Source organism: Chaetodon trifascialis, chromosome 23, assembly GCF_039877785.1.
Source record: "Chaetodon trifascialis isolate fChaTrf1 chromosome 23, fChaTrf1.hap1, whole genome shotgun sequence".
Lineage (NCBI taxonomy): Eukaryota > Metazoa > Chordata > Actinopteri > Chaetodontiformes > Chaetodontidae > Chaetodon > Chaetodon trifascialis.
Window position 1 is genome coordinate 3,591,921 of NC_092078.1, and position 18,962 is coordinate 3,610,882.

At 48.4% G+C, this 18,962-nt stretch overlaps 1 protein-coding gene across 1 annotated transcript; it reads right to left on the minus strand.

Annotated features, from left to right (window-relative positions):
* Positions 1–3,927: 3,927 nt before the first annotated feature.
* phka1a (phosphorylase kinase, alpha 1a (muscle)) lies at positions 3,928–17,923 on the minus strand. Its single transcript, XM_070993069.1, has 35 exons — positions 17,645–17,923; positions 15,787–15,945; positions 15,642–15,689; positions 14,939–15,107; positions 14,694–14,776; positions 14,122–14,202; positions 13,270–13,368; positions 13,006–13,152; positions 12,867–12,920; positions 12,265–12,387; positions 12,054–12,149; positions 11,497–11,604; positions 10,931–11,009; positions 10,699–10,833; positions 10,400–10,509; positions 10,132–10,276; positions 9,817–9,895; positions 9,476–9,636; positions 8,709–8,870; positions 8,526–8,620; positions 8,300–8,445; positions 7,975–8,128; positions 7,688–7,846; positions 7,484–7,613; positions 7,223–7,324; positions 6,979–7,094; positions 6,399–6,434; positions 6,040–6,075; positions 5,836–5,871; positions 5,584–5,613; positions 4,952–4,996; positions 4,642–4,803; positions 4,508–4,561; positions 4,187–4,387; positions 3,928–4,102 (listed from the first exon to the last, which is right to left on the minus strand). Exons 1-35 carry the CDS (start codon positions 17,720–17,722, stop codon positions 3,929–3,931), a joined length of 3,792 nt encoding a protein of 1,263 aa, XP_070849170.1. The 5' UTR covers positions 17,723–17,923; the 3' UTR covers position 3,928.
* Between the last annotated feature and the right edge of the window lie 1,039 nt (positions 17,924–18,962).

Sequence of the window (18,962 nt, forward strand, 5' to 3'; positions counted from 1 at the left end):
GAAATGAGCAGCAGGGTGGAGGATCCGCTCCACCATTGAGGTGAGGGTCCACTTCAGGGCCTCCTGGGAAAACAGCACACAAAATGTTTAATGTTTTAATGGAGAAAACTGTGATTCAAAGACATATTTTATTGGTCGATAATGATGAGTTACTGCAGAACAAAGTGACAGATACAATATCAATGAATCAAAGTGTTGATTAGTTCAAAGTTGAATGTCTGTGACTCCACAGCCCACAAGTTAGACGTTATGATGAGTTCATTTACCAAACACTGCTTCTTTCTCCACCTTCAGTGAGCTTATTCAGCTCTGTTAGAGTTTTCTGTTTCAACATTTAAAGCGAATTCACTGATTTCTAATCAGCAGCAACGTAAAGTAAAAACACCAGAAAGGCTCAGCACATACATACCTGTGTAAGAAGCCGGCAGGGACCAGGGCTCAAAGAAATATCACCAGTTAACACAGAAAACGAAAATTAGTTTAAGGCAGAGACTGAAAAAAACAAAAAACCGTCCGTCCTCAAGGTAGTCCAACACTTCGGTGAAGGTGGAAAGATTTTCACAGACTCGATGTTTCCGGATCAATAACTCCTGAATGAAACGTTCAAACTCCAACCTCTTTCAGACCGCAGTGAGCTGGACGAGGAGCGGGAGCCTGATGGGATGAAGGTGGCGGATGCACAGCGTGACAGGTGGGCGGGCCTGATCGCCGCGCGCTCACACTGAAGCCACCACACATCAAGTATTTGACCAATCACGTGCGGCTTGAACGGAAAAAAGTCGAGAAAAATACGAAAACAAATCAAAACAAAACAAAACAAAACAAAACAAAACAAAACGAAACAAAACAAAAAAAGCCCAAAGCGGCTCGCGCTCTGGCTCCAATCGTTCACTTCAAACCGACACATCACTACTGTGTTACGGTAGAAAGTGTTCAGCACCTACCTAATAGGGGGTTTGGGGATTAATCCCCAATTATTATTATTATTATTATTATTATTATTATTATTATTATTAAACTGGGCTGTTAAACATGCAGTTTAAATGGAGTTTGAAGGAAGAGAAATCGTCTTGTCTGACACGAACGAAGTGGATGGCTGGAGTGGAGGAAACACATGTGAACGCAGTTTATGCACCTTTACTATTCATGAATATCTATATTTTAAACTCCAAAAAGAGTTCATGCATGCACCTCCATGCCTTGAAAAATGAATTCAGTCCACGGTGCTCTTCTGTCGGCTGGGAGCCGATGGAGCGGTCTGTGCTCCTCTTTACAGCCAATAACAGAACAACCTGGACATGATTCATAGCACAGTGCTTTCATAACCTGACAGCGGATCTGTGGGAAGGTGGCGCTGGGTGGAGAGACACCGAGCGCCGAATTCAAACGGCTGGTGTGGAAGCTGGTGTGGAAGCTGGTGTGGAAGCTGTGGGCAGGGTGCTGACAGAGATCCGTGTCTCACTCAAAAAAGCGCGGACGGTCTTATTTCACACTTTGTGTGTGTGTGGCAGCACGAGAGACCCAAACAAGTGAGTTTTTCATAATATGGGACATAACTATGAAAATCGTTTTATTTATTTATTTTCTTTTATTTGAATTTCTGATTGGGCGGGCAAGCTGTCAATCTGGGCGGTCATACGCCCGCCCGTAGCTCCGCCCCTTGTCTAATTCTCACTAACTGAGAATTAGACACCTGAGATTTATTATCTTCACATTTAAAACCAAATTTGAGAATAACTGTTGTGTAACTGTATCGTAATAAATATTGGTTGGACAGGTGTGGCAGGGAAGTAACCAAGAAAATGCAGATAAGCTACAGAAGACGAGGATAATCTTTGTTTTAATAAAAAATAGCAATCATTTAACAATTCATTAAAAGGGACGATAGTTATAAGAAGAGAAGCGCAGTGAGGGGAAACCAACCAGACTGCTGCATCTCCAGGGCCCTGAACGCAGCATCTTGTGTTTTTGGATTCAACGACAAGTCCCGGTCTCTGGATTGCTTTGAGGACCGTTTCCTCGTCAGACACGTGGACGTCACAGTTGCCAGCCCCCACCCCATGTCCTGCAGGGTGGGGGTGTACCTGGATGACAGGGCTGGCGTTCTGTCCTTCTGCAGCGTCTCTGAGACCATGACCGTCCTCCACAGAGTCCAGACCGCATTCACTCAGACCCTCTATGCAGGACTTTGGGTCCATGGTCGTAAACCTGCTGCTGAGATGAGCTGCAGGCCTCAGCTCGACTGTGCGGACTGAAAACTGTAATGTTCATTTACTTAAAACCAAGATTAATACGTCAAATATGAAGGAGACTTTGCAGTTTTTGATGATCGAGTAGAACTTCTTCATCCTGAGTTGGACTGGCAGGAGGGGTATTTGGATGATCTCAGAATTTCCAAAAGTTTTGAGTGTTCATTCTAAGTTTTTATTGGCCTAATTTATTTATTACTCAGAGCCATAGGGCCAAAATCATTATTCCATATAGTTATTTTTGAGTCTACATCAGTGTTAAGACAGTGAGATACTGAGCTAGAGAAGGATTTTCAACATAACCTCATTTAGACGGATAAATAAATGATGATCATGTGAATTAATTATTGACTACAAATGAGCACTGCTGACAGAACAGCCCCAACACGAGGTCCATGCAGCGGCTCTTTCTGGAGCTCTCGACCATTTCTCTCAGTCATCTTCGAGCTGACGAGGTGGAGAAGTGCAGGAGGGGCCGAGACAAGGACACAACACCCCGCTGAGCTACAGCAGCTTCGAGTTAGACACCAACCGCTCAGTTTTATTACAGGATTAGTCTCAAAAACAGCATCCAGCAGTAGTTCACCTGGAGTGTGGCGCTCACGTCATCAAACATCACAGCTTACAAGGTCAAACAGTCTGGATCACCTTCATGAAACCTTTATTCATTCAAACGTTTGTGCGGCAAACAGTTAAATGTGAAACATGTCAATAAAAATGTAAAACAAATGTAAGTTTGACTGCAATTACTCTAAAACGACACAAATCTCAGTCTAGCTGCAGGGAATTAAGGCGTTTCAGACATGAGGCCACTGCACGCGGAAAACTCTCCCATTTACAGCAAATCAACGCGTCAAGTGTTCAAAAACAAGGCGGCTTGGATCTCCCAGTCGGCTACGTTTGCATAGTTCAGAATAAAACAGCTCCAGTAGTTTCATTTACGTTTTTAAGTGCAACAACGTTTAAAAAAAATCTCCCACACCGGCCGGCGCGCTCTTTAAGACACCTCATGTTTTAGCTTTCTTTGATCATCGATCAGTCAAATAGATAGTCGATAGATTCAGATCAGTCGTCATCTCTCACGTCGTGTTTGCTGGAGGTAAAGCGACACGAGCTGCAAAGCCAGAGCGACGCTTTGCTGAGATGAAGTGAGGATGATGAGCTCCGGTGAGACAGAGCATGAAGACTGTGCGTACTCTGGCTGAAAATGCGTAATCAATGCATCTCTAATAACGTCGAATCGCTGTAACGATGAGTCTGCTGGTTTTAGATATTTTTACATCAAGTCTGATACGAGCCACAGTTCAGAGGTCATGATGAAGGAACAGGTCACGCTGAGCCACCTGTTCCTTCGCCATGACCGACAGACGCGAGAGGAAGTAGTCCCGAACACAAACGTGCCGCTTCCTCCTCGCGCACCGTCGGGTTTGGTGAAGACGTCATCGCTCAGGTACGGCCAGGTGCTGCGAGCTCGGAGGTAACAGGCACATGCCGAAAAACAGCCGGTTTGACAAACCGTGTGCGTCCGCTGCTGAAGTCTGATCTGATTTGCACATAAATAACACAAAGTGTAACACGTCTCACCTGCAGCCTCACACACTCTAACACACAGTGAGGACATTCATCAGATCTGTTAACGTGACAAACGTTAGCTTTTCATTCCAACGCACTGAGAGGTCTCACTGCACCGCGCACGAGCCGCTGGGCAGGAAGTCCTGCACGTACGCCGCCACGGCCTTGGTGAGGTAGGTCATGCTCCCGAAGCGGCCGCTGGGGGCGCTGTCGTACAGCAGCCTGCACACTCCGGTGGACAGGTCCCTCTCCAGGATGTGCTCCTCGGCTCCCAGGTCCCTCTGGAGAGGAAGGACACGTGAAAATCCCTCCTCGCTCCATCACACAGGTATCAACGCTGAGAGTCTCCCGGCGCCCCTGCTCACCTGGTCCTTGAGGAACATGTCGTTGGCCAGGTGGACGATCTTCTCCACGTGGATGATGGAGCCGATGCTCTGGATCTCCACGTCGGCCAGCATGGTGAGCACCAGGATGGCCTCCACCAGCAGCTGCCGGTACTCGGGCTGAGGGACGCGGTTCAAAACCGTCTCCACGTGGACGGAGAATTTGATCTCCCCTGGCGTCATCTGGACGGCGAATCAGAGAGGACGAGAAGACGAGGAGGGACAAACAATGATGAGACAGGAGGACTGGCTGGTTCAGACTCATTTACCTGAATGACAAACATGTTCGGAGTCAGGTTTTACCTCTCTGGTGGTTGAAGACGGAAGGACAAACCCTTCGATGGACAAACCGTGGCACTAGAAGACAACGTACACCCATGACTTTAAAAACTAATTCACCAGGTGTCTTCATGCGTGACCGGGACACTCAGACTGACCTTCTGCAGGATCTTCCAGACCTTCTGATAGAAGCCGACGGGGACGCGGTTCAGCGCTCCGTCCAGACGCCTCCTGCGCAGCCATTGGCCGTGTCTGGTGTCCTTGGCGACTGTAATGCTCTCGGGAATGTCCAGAGACTCGATGGACGGCAGCCTGTACCTCTGGAAAGCCAAAACGGAGCAAACAAAAAGACTTAAAGCAGTTTATCCTGAAGGATCAGCGTCCTCTTCCTCTTTCCGAGGCGTGAAGCAACCCGGAGGAATGCTCCCCAAATGTTGGCAAATATCTGATTAATATACAAATCTTTACCCCGGATTCAAAGTTTTCTAAGTCCACAGAATGAGCTCGCAAACCCTGAGAGGCGGGAAAAGAGCAAAAAGGAGGGGAGAGAAACACAAAAGATGCACAAAGTGAAAAACCAGAGACTGGACGGTGACAGAAAACAGCCGGAGGACTCCAGCTTCAGGCTGCGAGGACGAGGACGAGGACGAGGACGAGGACGCAGCATGCACGAGTCTGCATGAGGATGAGAAATGAGAGATGAGGCCAGAGAATGAGAGACGCTGCAGGTTAATTCACAAGTGTCCAGGTGAAGCAGAGGCGGCTCCAAACTCAGCGACGCATAAACCAAACCTCATTATCATTTTACAGCGAATTAACAGACGGACAAGAGCTCGAACGTTTTGATCAACATGAGTGCGTTTAATAAATTAAACTGCTCTTCTGCCACTTAGATGAAAAGGAATTATAGAATTATTTTTGGGTTTTCAGTTGCACAAAATGTCATCTGAGCAAACAGTGCAGGCCTTTGAGCCGCAGGCCTGCAGGGCTGAACATGGCGGCAGTGTTAACGTCTGATCTGCTCCAGTTAGTGGATGTCGTGTTAATTAGCTCAGGTGAATTAACAGAAAACCGGCTTTAAACGTGGTTACTGTTGTCACCTTTCGAGGAAACATCAGCGGCTGCTCGAGCTGAAAGGGAGACAGAAAAAAATCCACTTTATGGACTTGAACTTCCTGTTAGGAGGATGTGACTGCCTCATCATCATCATCATCATCATTATGATCATCATCATCGCTTTGATCAGCTGTGTCAGAGACAACCCGTGAGCCCTCTGCATCACATTAACATTAAAACTCAATCACGACAATCAAATCCCAGCAGCTAACTCTTCCTCGTCTCATCATCATCACCTTAACTGAGTCGCTCAGAGACACCCTGCGGTCCATCTGCAACAGAGGAAACACAATGAATGAAATGCTCCAATGCTAAATAGCGCTAATTGTTGACAACCAGTAGCAAAGCCACGTTTGTTTTCCCGAAAGCAGGAACTCGTTTTCCAAAGTCAGTCAGGTGAATTTACTCCTCATCATCACCATCATCATCATCATCATCACCTCGCCAACCGGGTCGGTCAGAGACAACCTGGGCTCCTGGATCGAAACAAAGACAGAACAGGCAGCGTTATCGAGCTGAGCGTCGCGACTGGAAGCAGCGAAGCGGCTGTCGCTTCATCAGCAGATGGAGTTCGCTCTGGGAAAGAAGCCGCCGTCCACCAGGGACAGGAAGTCCTGCACGTCTGAGCGTCCTCCATCTGATGATGAAGCCAGCGAGGTGCAGCTGAAAGCTCTGATTGGTGACGTTTACATGGAAGGTGAATCAACAGCGGCAGCACGCTCTGCACTTCTGCTGCGTTTACTGATGTCTGATGAGCTCACGGTGAAAAGAAAAACAGCCAGAGTTAATATTCCTTCACCTTGAGTGGATCCGTCAAGGACAACCTGTGCTCCGCCTGCAACACAAAAACCAAGCTGTGAACGAATCAGTGCACAAGCCGCTCTGCTGAGTTCAACCCAAACACGATTTCACCAGAAGATTTCATCGTTTTCATCTTCGTTTGGATTCTAAATCTCCGCAGCTCATCAGCTAGTCTGAATTATTTCCACCGATGCAGCTCGCCCGTTCATTTCTCCACGATTAGCCTGTGAATTAGCACCTGATCTGCTCCCACATCATCATCATCATCATCATCATCATCATCATCATCATCATCATCATCATCACCTTACTCGGGTCCGTCAGAGACAACCTGTGTTCCAGCTGCAAAGAGACAAAAGTCAGTTTCTGTGTCGGCTGTTCTGCTCGCAGCGTTTCTTGCGTTTCCTCACTTAGCGAGCGCACGTTTTGTCAAACCGGTGAACGTTTTTTAACCCTTTTCTTATTTGCATGCGTTTCGTGTTGAGCTGTCAGGGCCACCGTACTTTTCTCTGAAAAATGGTGGCGACAATAAAATGCAAACCAGGGTAAAAACAGAGTTCTTCTGCGCGGCGTCCTACCATCTTCATGTCGCTCTTCAGCTTGCTGATGCCGGCTCTCTCGCTCTTGGTGGCGCCCACGTTGCCCAGGTGGTGGATGGAGATGGCGGGACTGACGCCGGCGTCCAGCTCTCTGACTGCGGAGGGAGGAAAAAAAACAAGCAAGCTGAGAAATAGGAAACACAGGGCAGCATCTGATTGGCTGCGCGTGCGATGCAGGGTGTGATTGGTCGTTACGATCGAGCGTTTGGATTGGTGGACTGACCGCTGCGCTGCACTCCAAACTCCTTCCCGCTGAGGATGTGGTGGAGGAGGTTCTTCAGCTCTGATGGACTGAGACTCATCAAGCTCTCGGTGGCCTCCTCTCCTACACACACACACACACACACACACACACACACACACACACACACACACACACACACACACACACACACACACACACACACACACACACAGAGTTGAGAAAGTCATCTGTAGTTTCAGATCTGTTTTAAAACATCACTTCCTCTCTTTCCCGCCTCACCTGAGCAGTTGAGTGACTGGGCCAGCTCGGTGGCCATCACCTGGATGATCAGGCCAATGCGGAGCCTGAACATCTCACTGAACAGGCTGGGCTGAGTCCTGATGCTCATAGCCAGGTACACCATGATCTCCTGCAGGGGGAGGACAGATTAAAGAGGAGGACAGGAGGAGGAGCGCCCAGGTGACGGCGGAGCGCGGGACTCACCTGAGTGAGTATGGCCACGCTGATGTTGTTGTCGCTGGCCTCATCGATGAGGGCGGCCAGCTGGTCGGGGGGGATGGGGGCGGCGATGGTCTTCTCTCTGGGCTCGGGAGGCAGACCCACTGTCAGGTGCTTCTGGTGGGCCAGCAAATCAGAGCAGGCCTACGGACGGATCACAACCAATCAGAGAGAGAGCGCTGGGAAACATGAGATCAGGTGGAAAAGCTGTTGATGCGAATACAGATATTCCACCATATTTGACGAAGGGGTAAAGCGTGTGTGTGTCGTACCGAGTCGAGCTCCTCCACCTTCTTCCTCAGCATGCCAGAGATCATCCTGATGAGGCTCCAGTGTTTGAGTTCACCCGCCTTCTCGTAAAGGTCGGTCAGCAGAGATCTCACCGTGGAGCCTTTGCCGTGCAGACGGGTGTCCCAGTCCATCCCCCTGTGAGGACAACAAGCGCACACAGTCTGACGAGGGCCGCACAGAGCGCGTGCGTGTACAGAAACCCCTGCATTCGTTAAAACACTCGAGAAACAAGGACGAAGAGTTCGTCCCAGGGTGCAGCTGAGGACGTCTCAGCCTGACCTGCAGCTCTGTAAAACTGTCCCTCACTTGTCTTTGAAGAGGATGTAGAGTATGTCTGCCTGGTCCTGGAGACTCTGCATGTCCTTCAGCAGCAGGGCCAGCGCGTTGTAGTCGATGGCGCCGCTGGCGTCTCTGGGGATGCCGCTCTCTGCTGTGACCGTCACCTCGGGGACCTGGAGGACAGAGGCGGGAAGGTCAAGCTGAAGCCTGAAGCTGAAGGACAGCATCAGGATTGAAGGATGCAACAGCACACCTGAGCGTCCTGCGGCGCAGAGGAGTCTGGGAGGTTCAGGTTGAGGGACGGCTGAGAGGAGCGGAACAGCTTGTTGGACAGGTACATGTTGACATCTGGACAAAAAGACGCAAAAACAAAGAGCAGTCAGGTGTGAGCGTCTTCAGAGGACACCTCAGATTCCCAAACGACGCGTCCACTCACTGTGGACGTTGAGGTCCTGAGCCTTGTTCTTCAGAGACACCATCTCCTTGGTTTTGGTGGCGATGGCCTTGAACCTCCCCAGACCGCCGACCTGCTGCGCGGGCTTCTTGGGGGTGGAGTGAGCCAGCAGGTGGTCCAGGTACTGGGCGAGGTCATCGGCCTCTGCAGAGGGAGGGGGGAGGGGGGCGAAGAGAGAAACGACCACAGAGCGCAAAAGAAAAAGCGACGATGAAAAGAAATGAAACATCAGAAGGAAAGTGTTTGAAAATGTGAGGCACAGGGATGCACACGGGCTCAGAGCGTTTCCGGGAGCAGCGATTTCAAAAGATCCACTAACGATTAAAAATTCATCATCCACATGCAGACTTTAAGACATCAGATGAAGGCAGACGTTTTAACGCAGCTCGAGCAGCCGACAGACCAGCACAGAGAGGACGGGACGGGGCGGGATCAGGGATCATGTGACCGCAGGAGAAAGCAGGAAGTGGAGATTAATGAGAGTCTGCTACAGGTTACAGGTGAGATATTCCACAGGTGTTTTAGAGTTTTTTTGGAGTTTAAAATGGGCTCAGCTGGAGTTTGTCGTTTTGAGGGTCTTAGTAGGTTATTGGTACTGACAGCTCATACAGGTGAAGTACATCTGCTTCACGTGCCTCCACGTGTCACAGCCAGGAACGGTCAAACCAGCGATGGAGAGCAAACGAGCGCCGCTCCATCGCCGGCGTCACCATTCCTCCCCGTCCATCCGTCAGTCTGTTTTCTCTTACCATCGTCACAGCGTAACTCATGCACGTATCCATCGGCGTCATCATCATCATCATACTCTTCCTCGCGGCGGCTCATGCTGCCGGGACCCTTACCGTCCAGGAAGCTCAGGTGAGCGAAACAGGAAGTGGTCATGAACTCCGACAGCTTCCCCGTCTGGATCCTGGAGGAGGAGAAACACGTGAGGTGAAGGTGAAGGTGGAAAGATGAACTGCATGACATTCAGGCCTGTAGCCCGGATTTAAAGTAGAAATACTCCACGCTGAGTACAAATACTGAATACTTATAACACAAACGACAGAACTCAGTAACCAGCCGTCAAAATACATCAAGTCCTCGTCACCTCGCTCCTCCAAAATATCCATCCTGCAGCTTCTTCAGCGTGGCCAAGACTGCAGGGTCCAGGTTTGTGTGGTCTTCAGCTAAACACACACACACACACACACACACACACACACACACACACACACACACACACACACACACACACACACACACACACAAGATGAGGAATGCATGCACTTTTGCAGATGCACGTGGCATCAAAGAAAAAGAAAAAGACATTTTCCACTTTTGCAGGCATTATGAAGCGTGTGTGTGTGTGTGTGTGTGTGTGTGTGTGTGTGTGTGTGTGTGTGTGTGTGTGTGTCCTACTTACTCAGCATGCTCTGTGAAATGGGAAAAGTGACGGTGGGCCGTCCGGTCATCCTCCACCTGCATGAGAGGTAGGCGATCTCTGTCCTCAGCATCTCCACGATCATTTTGTTGTCCAGCGCCAAGTAGAACTGCTGGTGGTCGATGAACTGGAGGGGTTAACGGGAGGAAGGAGGGGTGAGGAGGGGTGAGGAGAGCAGTGCAAGCTGTGATTCTTACATGCTCTGCTGGTTTGAACTGGGACTGAAGGATGGCTGCGGTTTCTTGTTAACCTGAGGTGTGAAGGAGAATATGGTGTTTCTGATGATGTAGAACTTGGAGGTTCCCAGCACCCCTATCCTCCTGTAGGGTCGCCCCGTCAGACCCAGCCTCGGGTTACGACCTGCGAAATCAGGAGACAAGAAGGGTCGTTTTCTCATTAGCTTCTCTTTGCAAACAGTGGTGTCGCCCCCTGCTGGCTGTTAGAAGGAATACAAGGCACTTCGTCCACCCACGGCCCCTGAAAAACCTCCTGATGAAATGAAAAAACTTGTGATTTCTGATGCCCAGAAAACGTCCAGCGAGCTCGTACCGAGTCTGGCGTAGATGTGGCTCAGGACTCTGGAGGGCTGCACATGGATGGGATGGATGTCGGCGACCGTCTCCACCTCGATACCGTTCTTCAGCAGCAGCTGCTTGATCTCCTCAGTCTCTGCCAGAACTGACACTGCAGGAGGGAAGAGAAGCTTTGAGCATGCGCAGCCATCGCCTCGGCGCCCACTGGTCGAAAGACGACGTGCTGAGGCCTCGTCAACTGAACTCACCCTGCACGACCACGTCGGGTTTGGGGATGGTGGAGAAGCGCCGGTTAAGAGGGTCGATCTCCCCGGGGGCCAGAAATCCCTTAAAAATGAGACGGAGCTTTAAAAGTGAGAGCCTGAAAATCTGTTTGCTGGATGTGATAATGTAATAAACACAAACAAATTAACGAAGTAATGACAAGACAAAACAGAAAAAACAATAAGAATTTTTAATGTAACGAAAAATAACTAAAACGATTTTAGGAAAAAGGATTTAGGAAATAGAAGAAGTAAAAAAAACTGTGCTAAATGCTGATTCAACTGGTCATTAAAAAAACTTTCCGTTAGCTTAGCTTAGCATAAAGACTTGAAACAGGGGGAACAGCTAGCCTGGTTCTGTCCAGAGGCGACTAAATCTCCCAGCACCTCTGAAGATCACGATCAATATCTAGTCACGCTAGCGGTTTCCCTCTCTTTCCAGTCTTTATGCTAAGCTAAGCTAACTGACCCACGGCTCCTGCTTCATGTTTAGCAAACAGGTCTGCTAAAAAACAACGTTTCTGTACAGAACACTGCATGTTCCAGCTCACCTCGGACAAAAGGTTTCCCAGGATGTAAAGAGACTGTCCCCACTTCAGAGGAAGTTTGCCCATCGGGATCCTCTCCACAGAGTGAGGGTTCACATACTCCTCCTCCACCTGTTTTTACACGCAAACAAACACCAGAATAAGTCAGTGCTGGTGCTGAAGTATGCAGAGACAACAAAACCCTACAAAAACCTGAGTTTGCCTGTTTTAATTTCCTTTATCGTTGAAGTTCGACTGAGAGTCCACAGAGGGTGTTTTATTTTGAAAATTAACCAGGTTCTCTACACTTTTCCTGTGTCTGATTTCCTGTCTGGCTTGATCTGCTCTGTGCAGATTGACAGGTCAAAAATAGACTCAGTGGGGACTCTCTGTGGGGAGACGCTTCTGAAATGGAGACGCTGGAATTGCACACGCTGCCTCGCATGGCGGCGATCAGCTGTGCGCTCGGTGAATTCAGGGGTTAAAGGACCGAATCTTAATGACAGTCCAGAACGCTTAACAACAGCCCGAGCAGATTCACAGCGTTATCTTTTCTCACAGCTTCCCCTCGAAGGCATCACCTTGTCTGGGGGGACACTGTAGAGCTCCGGCAGCAGTCGCATGCCGTCTTTCTGCTTGATCAGGATGCCCTCCAGAGCCTCCTGGTACTCCTGCACCTGGATGGGCGAACAGAGACCGTGTCAGACATTTACCTGCATGACAGACAGGAGGCAAATAACGATGCTTGGACACACACACACACACACACACACACACACAGACTGAAATTACCTGCTCCGGGCTGTTGATAAAAATGCCGTCCAGGATGAGGTAGGTCCAGAACAGCGGCCACTCACACTCGATGTTTTCAAAGAGCTTCAGCTCTGCAGACTCGTAATACAGACGGTTTGGATCCTGGAGGAGCAAAGAAGAAGAATCAGATGACATCAGTGTGAGGGGGAAGGAAAACGGAAGAGAAAGAAAAATAACTTAATTAATATCTGCATCTTATACAGTGTCACACAGTTGACTTTTCTGATGTGACTTTCTTTGTTTCTTAATCTTTTCTGCTTCCTAATAAAAAGGAAGAGCTAAACGCTAAGCTACTAAGCCAAGAGAGTCATAGCAAAAGCTAAAAGCTAAGCAACTTAACCAGGAGAGCTAACGAAAGAGCTAAATGCTAAGCTACATAGCCAAGAGAGTTATAGAAAGAGCTAAAAGCTAAGCTACTTCACCAGGAGAGCTACAGAAAGAGTTTCATGCGGCTGCAGCCCCCTTCAGCCCCCCGACGTGTTTGTTTTAGTTTATCTTTGAGCTTAACGCTCGTCAAAGCTTCGGTCTACAGAAACGCATGAACTGAAGGAGGCAGCAGCTTCGTTTGCAGCCTGTTTTACCTCTTTAGGCGTTTTGTGTCCGTCTCTGAGAAACCTGCAGCAGCCGTATCGACCCTGAACGGACACAGAGGCGAGTCAGCAAGGACGAATCCGCCGTAAACTAAGCGTTTTCTTTCTATTTCACCGCACTTCTCCGCACCTGCAGCTTAGAGATGATCTCCTCCTTGGTGAGGTTGACGATGCTCATGTCCTCGACAGCGAAGGCAGGATACGAGATGATGGCGAGGACTCCGGCGTCCACCTCTTTGGACATGGAGGCTCTGGGTAACATCGACGTCAGGATGGACTGATGAGGAGGGAGGACAGAGACCAAATTTGACGTTCAACAGGAAAACAAACCTATTTGGATCTGAAGGTGTGTGTGTGTGTGTGTGTGTGTGTGTGTGTGTGCGTGTGTGTGTACCTGGCAGTGCTGTATGTCATCAGCCAAGGCGTGGACCACAGATCCAGGTCCTCCTTTTGCCCCAAACAGGTTTAGGTCGTCCAAAGCCTCCAGAGCTGCCTGGAGGACATACAGTCACATGACCCCCGTTAAAGACCACAGCAGAGTACAGTGCAGTAATCCATAGTGTACATGCAGTACATACTGTACAGTGTGTAGTACCCCAGTGTTATGTGTACACATGGTAGTACTGCATCGAACGGCAGCAGATTAAAGAGCATGTTTGAAGTACTAATAAGTTCATGTAGTTAACGGAGGGAACGTCCTGCAGCGGCGCCTGTCTCCACAGTCTTAAATTAAACTCTGTGTGTGTGTGTGTGTGTGTGTGTGTGTGTACTGGGTACTGCGAGTACTGTGTTATTTCTGAGTGAGACGCCATTCTTGGAAGACCGCAGAGAACCTGATCCCCCTGTCCGCGGCTGGCCAAGGACAGCAGTGTCAGGCGCACGGTCGCTTTCCTGTTGTGTGAAACCTGGTGATTTTCAGCAGCGTCACATTAATCTGCGCTGACGTCAGGAGGCGCCGCCGCCGCCGTGCACGCACACACACACACACGGCACCAAAACAAAGTCCTTCATCTGATCCAGAGCTAGTCTGGAGGGTCCGGGTCGTCTAAAGGTCATCGTAAAGGCCGTTGCGGCGACTAGACACCTTCCACCCAGCCAGGGATTTTTTTTACCGGAGCACCTGTTCGGCCTCGCTCAGCGCTCAGGAGCTGTTTTCTCCTCCTGCTACCTGCTCCACCGCTCACCTCCTGTAGCACACTGAGGAGAAAGCAAAGACCAGCGCGTGTGTGTCAGTGTGTGTGTTCACCTTGGCCATGCCTATAGAGCTGGCGTTGATCTCAGTGATGCCCTGGTTGGTTTTGTCTCCTCGTTCCCACATCCCGTAATCCTGCGAGGAGCCAGGAAAGACAGCGTTAGCGTGGCGTTAACGGATACGGGGAATTCTGAACTTTTCCATTAACTGGTTTGGAGCGAATAGAGCAACCTACACAGAAGACGAAGAAGAAGAAGCAGATGAAAAAGAAGAAGAAGAAGAAGAAGAAGAAGAAGAAGGAGCAGAAGAACAAGAAGACGCAGAAGCAGACGAAGAAGAAGAAGCAGAAGAACAAGAAGAAGAGCAGAAGAACAAGAAGACACAGAAGCAGACGAAGAAGAAGAAGCAGAAGAAGAAGAAGAAGAAGAGCAGAAGAACAAGAAGACACAGAAGCAGACGAAGAAGAAGAAGAAGGAGCAGAAGAACAAGAAGACACAGAAGCAGACAAAGAAGAAGAAGCAGAAGAAGAACAAGTAGCAGAAGAAGAAGAAGCTTCATCGAAAATCTCCAGCAGAACTCTGGGACCTTTAAGCGTTCTCATTGGTCGACAGTGAGCGAACACTTACAGCCACTTTGTAGGCCGTCTCGATGTAGAACATGAGATTCTGAACTACGTCCACTTCATCCTGGGTGTAGACGATATGCAGACCTGGTGCGCAAACACACATAATGACCATTTTTCCTTCGTATCACCGTAAATATTCTTGATCAAAAACACGAAAACGCACAAAATTCCCATCTATAAACGCGTGAAAACTCACAGAAATGTCCCTCAAACTGCAAAGACTCAGTGTGCTGCTTGCATATTTACCGGATGCGGTCATCTGAGCGAGGAAGAACAGGAAGAGGGACGTGGCGTCCACCTGCAGGTGGCCCCACTGGTCGTCGCCGACGACAGGAGCGCAGGTGCGGGTGTCGTACTTGGCGTGGAGCGAGTCTGAGGTACTTCTGCTGTATTTGAACTTCTCCACCTTGTCCAGCTGGAGGACAGTAGGGTGAGATAAGGTGATGATACGTCCTTTAACACCTCAGGCTGTATCACACCATGTGGGCGGAGCTGCAGATCAATGAGCTTTATGGCAACGTTGGTTTTAAAGGAGCTTTGATTTTTCAGCTATTTAATTCACTAAAATCAGCCAAAACAGACATTTTCATGCAGTGATTTGATCAGTTTCTGTCCATTTTCTTCATTGAATTTTCAGACAAGCTACTATATGATGGTGTACATGTATTCCCCTCAGCTCTGCAGAGCATTTTAGTGTCTTTTAGCTGGTGGTTTTTGTTTTTAAAGCCAAAGTGCAGCTGTTATTATGACTCAAAGATCAGGTTAGCGACTTTAGCGGCTAAACAGATATTTCCCTGAAGAGCTGGTGAAAAACAGACTGACGTGTATCATCAGGTGACTACAAATGAATGCTAATGCTAGCATTAGCAGCAGGACCTCTGATTTAACCCGTGTGTGTTTGCACGTGCAAGAGAGAGAAAGGCGAAGCACGAGAGAGCAGATGACATACCTGCCTCATTATGCACTGGAGGATGCCTCTCATCAGCTTCACCACGCTCTGCACAGAGAGAAGACGGTTAAATGTCAGCGCGTTCAGCACGTGGCTGCAGGCAGAGAAACGGGAGGCCCGGCGGGGGGAGGAGCTGCACACCGACCTGCTCCAGCTCGTAGGCTTTGGCCTTGTCCTCGTCCCTGTCGGCGTTCTTCCTGTAGGCCAGACTGAGGGCCCACACCGACAAGATGCTGTAAACATTGTCTCTGACCCAGGAGTGCGGCTGGTCCAGGCCGCCCGGCAGAAGACCCGTCACTGGGTCCTGTCAGGCACACGGAGGGGTCAAAGGTCAAAGGTCAGTGCTAAGTAATGAGGAGCTGGTGCATCTTCAGCAGTGTATTTGTTTAGCTTTATATTGTTTTGGTTGGGAAATTGTGAGAAAATAGAGAAAAATCACCTTCAAAATACATTTTTTGTCACTTGAGACCGATTTGTGATTTTTGATGTTCCGCTGATGAAATAAAATTGACTTGAAGGCGTCTTCAGAGCCACCGAAGGGCTTCATTTACTACAAAAAGTGATCAACATTTGGTTGTGTGGGGACAGAAAATGTGTCTTAAACTCGTCTTAAAATCATCTGCTCCTTTCAAACTGCTTAATTTTCTGTGAAAAACATCTTTAACTCCGCTGGGATTTGTGACTCAGTAAAGCTGCACCGACAGCTGCATGAAACAGGTTGTTTAAAAGCTCAACATATCCCAAAACTACATTTCCCATAAGCCCCACTGCTTCCCACAGAAAAGAGGACGTTTACAGCTTATTAACAACAAACACACATCCAGGTGAGACAGGAGAGCTGAACCTGTGTAGACTCACAGAAATATAAATACAGCTTCTTTCTCTCCGTCAGTGCCACAAAACGATCATTTCTCCTGATTTTTAAGTTATATTTTTGTCATTTTATTCGAGCTAACCCACAGGCAGCTCTTTCAACATCGAGTTTCATCACCAACAGAGAGAAGCCGGCGTGCTGGATCTTTGTCGAGGCCTTCGCTTTGGTATGTGTTCAACGTGCTGCACTGTCGATGGGATTATGCCTAAGGTGATATAAGGCTGTAGTTACCCACACAGCACTTATTAAAAGAGCGTATAACACATAAAAATGCATTAAATTTAAGTGTTTTCCTAAAGGTGATTTATTTGTCACATGCAACAGGTGTCATCATGCAACCTGGAGACTCCTTCAAGGTTTTGAAAACCTTGAACAAAAATCAAAGTACAGCAAAGTTTTATCAACTACAAAGAAGAGAGAGCTTCAAGTGCAGTGGGACATTTAATACTCCAACTATAAGTGACCTACAGAGTCTGGATCTGTGCTGCCAGTGGTTTTACTGAGAGCACCGAGAGGCTGCACAAGCCTCAGATCTCTGGTTCACACATATATAAGCCCCCACTGTCACCTCATCAGCGCAGTGATCCATCTGAGCAGTGAACTGTATGCAACTGCAGCCTGGCTGGAGGCCAGCTGGGACGGACTCAAAGGTGACCTCAGTGGGTCCACTTCCATAATCATCTGAAGTCTCTTCCAGTCTCTGCAGGACCACGGCATGTTGGCCCGGCTGCCTCATCTGCATCTCAGCTGCAGATCAACAGCCGCGACTTTGAAGCAAGATGTCCAACAATCACATGTGTGTGACATTCAGGTGTCAGTCCGCGTCTGAGCACGTGATGCAGGTCAGTGAGAGGTGCGAGCCACAAACCTGACTGAAACCTCACGAAGCTGCGTTCACTGACGACACACGCCAGTCATGACAGTGTAATATGTGCATCTGTTTGAAAGAGTGCTAACGCTTTGCGCAATATCTATTCAGCCCGCCCACCGTGCGCATTGAGAGAGTCACTGGTGAAGCTAACGTTGCCTGGCTGCAGGTACGAAGCAGCTACTCCTGTAGTTGACAGACTACTTCTATTTAAATGCAAAGTTTGCTAAACATACGTGAAAAGCTTAATGAAGCACCTACTTGGTGTCTCAGGATAGTCTGGTGGACCATCCGGGCATAGTTGTCCAGTTTAACGCCCGAGTTGCTCCTGCTTCTCATGGTGACAAGTCAACGGTTGAGCTCAGTTCACTTCAGGTGGTTTCAAGTACTCAAGAACACAAAACTCACTAAAACCTCGACAGTGAGCTCATTTCTTCGGCGCTTCTCGGAAGTCCAAAAAGCCGAGAGGGAGGACGGCTCCCAGGGCGACCACAGGAGCTGCTGCCTGGCTGTCAAGAAGCAGCTCAACGGCGGCAGCTAAAGACCCAGCAAGTGTTGTAACCTGAAGCTGCGGTAAGCTGCTCACAGGAAGCAGAAACAATGCCGGAAGTTGCGAGATGTAGCCTTCACAATAAAGGCGTGTCAGTGCTATACAATGCGATCGTGTCACTATTTTTTTCTGGGAACACTGAGACCTTAAAAGCAGTTTCAGTTATGGGTTTTTTTGTCCTAAAACTTGTCAGTTCATGGGCTGGGTGAAGCTGGCCCTGAGCCCAGTGGTGCAGGACTGGATGCTGCTCTCTGCCAGACTGTGACCGGGGTGACATACAAGGTTTTTAACTGACAGTCGAAAAAGTGTCAGTATCAAGAATGATAATTTACTAATAAGAATCACAGTTGAATTTTAATTTACTACACTTTTATTGATATAATTTATTTTTAAACTGCACTTATATCTCTTACGGTAGTATTTGGCATCAGTGCTGAACTGTTAATAAATATTTTATTTTGAAAGATTTGACCGGAAATTTTGTTTTCGTCGTCCACAACTTGACACTTGTGTAACCCACAGTACGGAGTTTGCACACTATGGCAGAGCAATGGCAGAGTTTACTATCACACGGTGGAAGTATATCTACTTTCTTAACAGTTATCCAGTAAAAGTTCATAAAACCGCTGTGTAGAAACACTTGAACAGCAGAAGTAATTGAAAAGTCTCTGACTCAGCTGCTGTCAAATTCAACCAGGAAGCAAACTGACTCAGGAAAAACAGCAGAAAACAGCTGTGCACCACCCCATAAAGCAAATTGACTGTATCAGCGCATCATCCGGAGTCATACCAGTGATAGATAAAATAATGGTGTTTGATTTTTGGCATTGTGCCTCAGTGAGTGAATTGTGGTTGGTGTAAGTCAGCTGTTTGAATGCCCTCTAGCGAAAGGCATGGATTCTCCTTTCTATATGAGGCTGCTGTGGATTTTTCCATTAACAGCAGCTGTCCTGGACAGAAGCCCCTCTCTTTCCTTTGCTCATTACTGGTGTAGTTTTGTGGTGAATTGCCGTTACTTGTAAATTATTC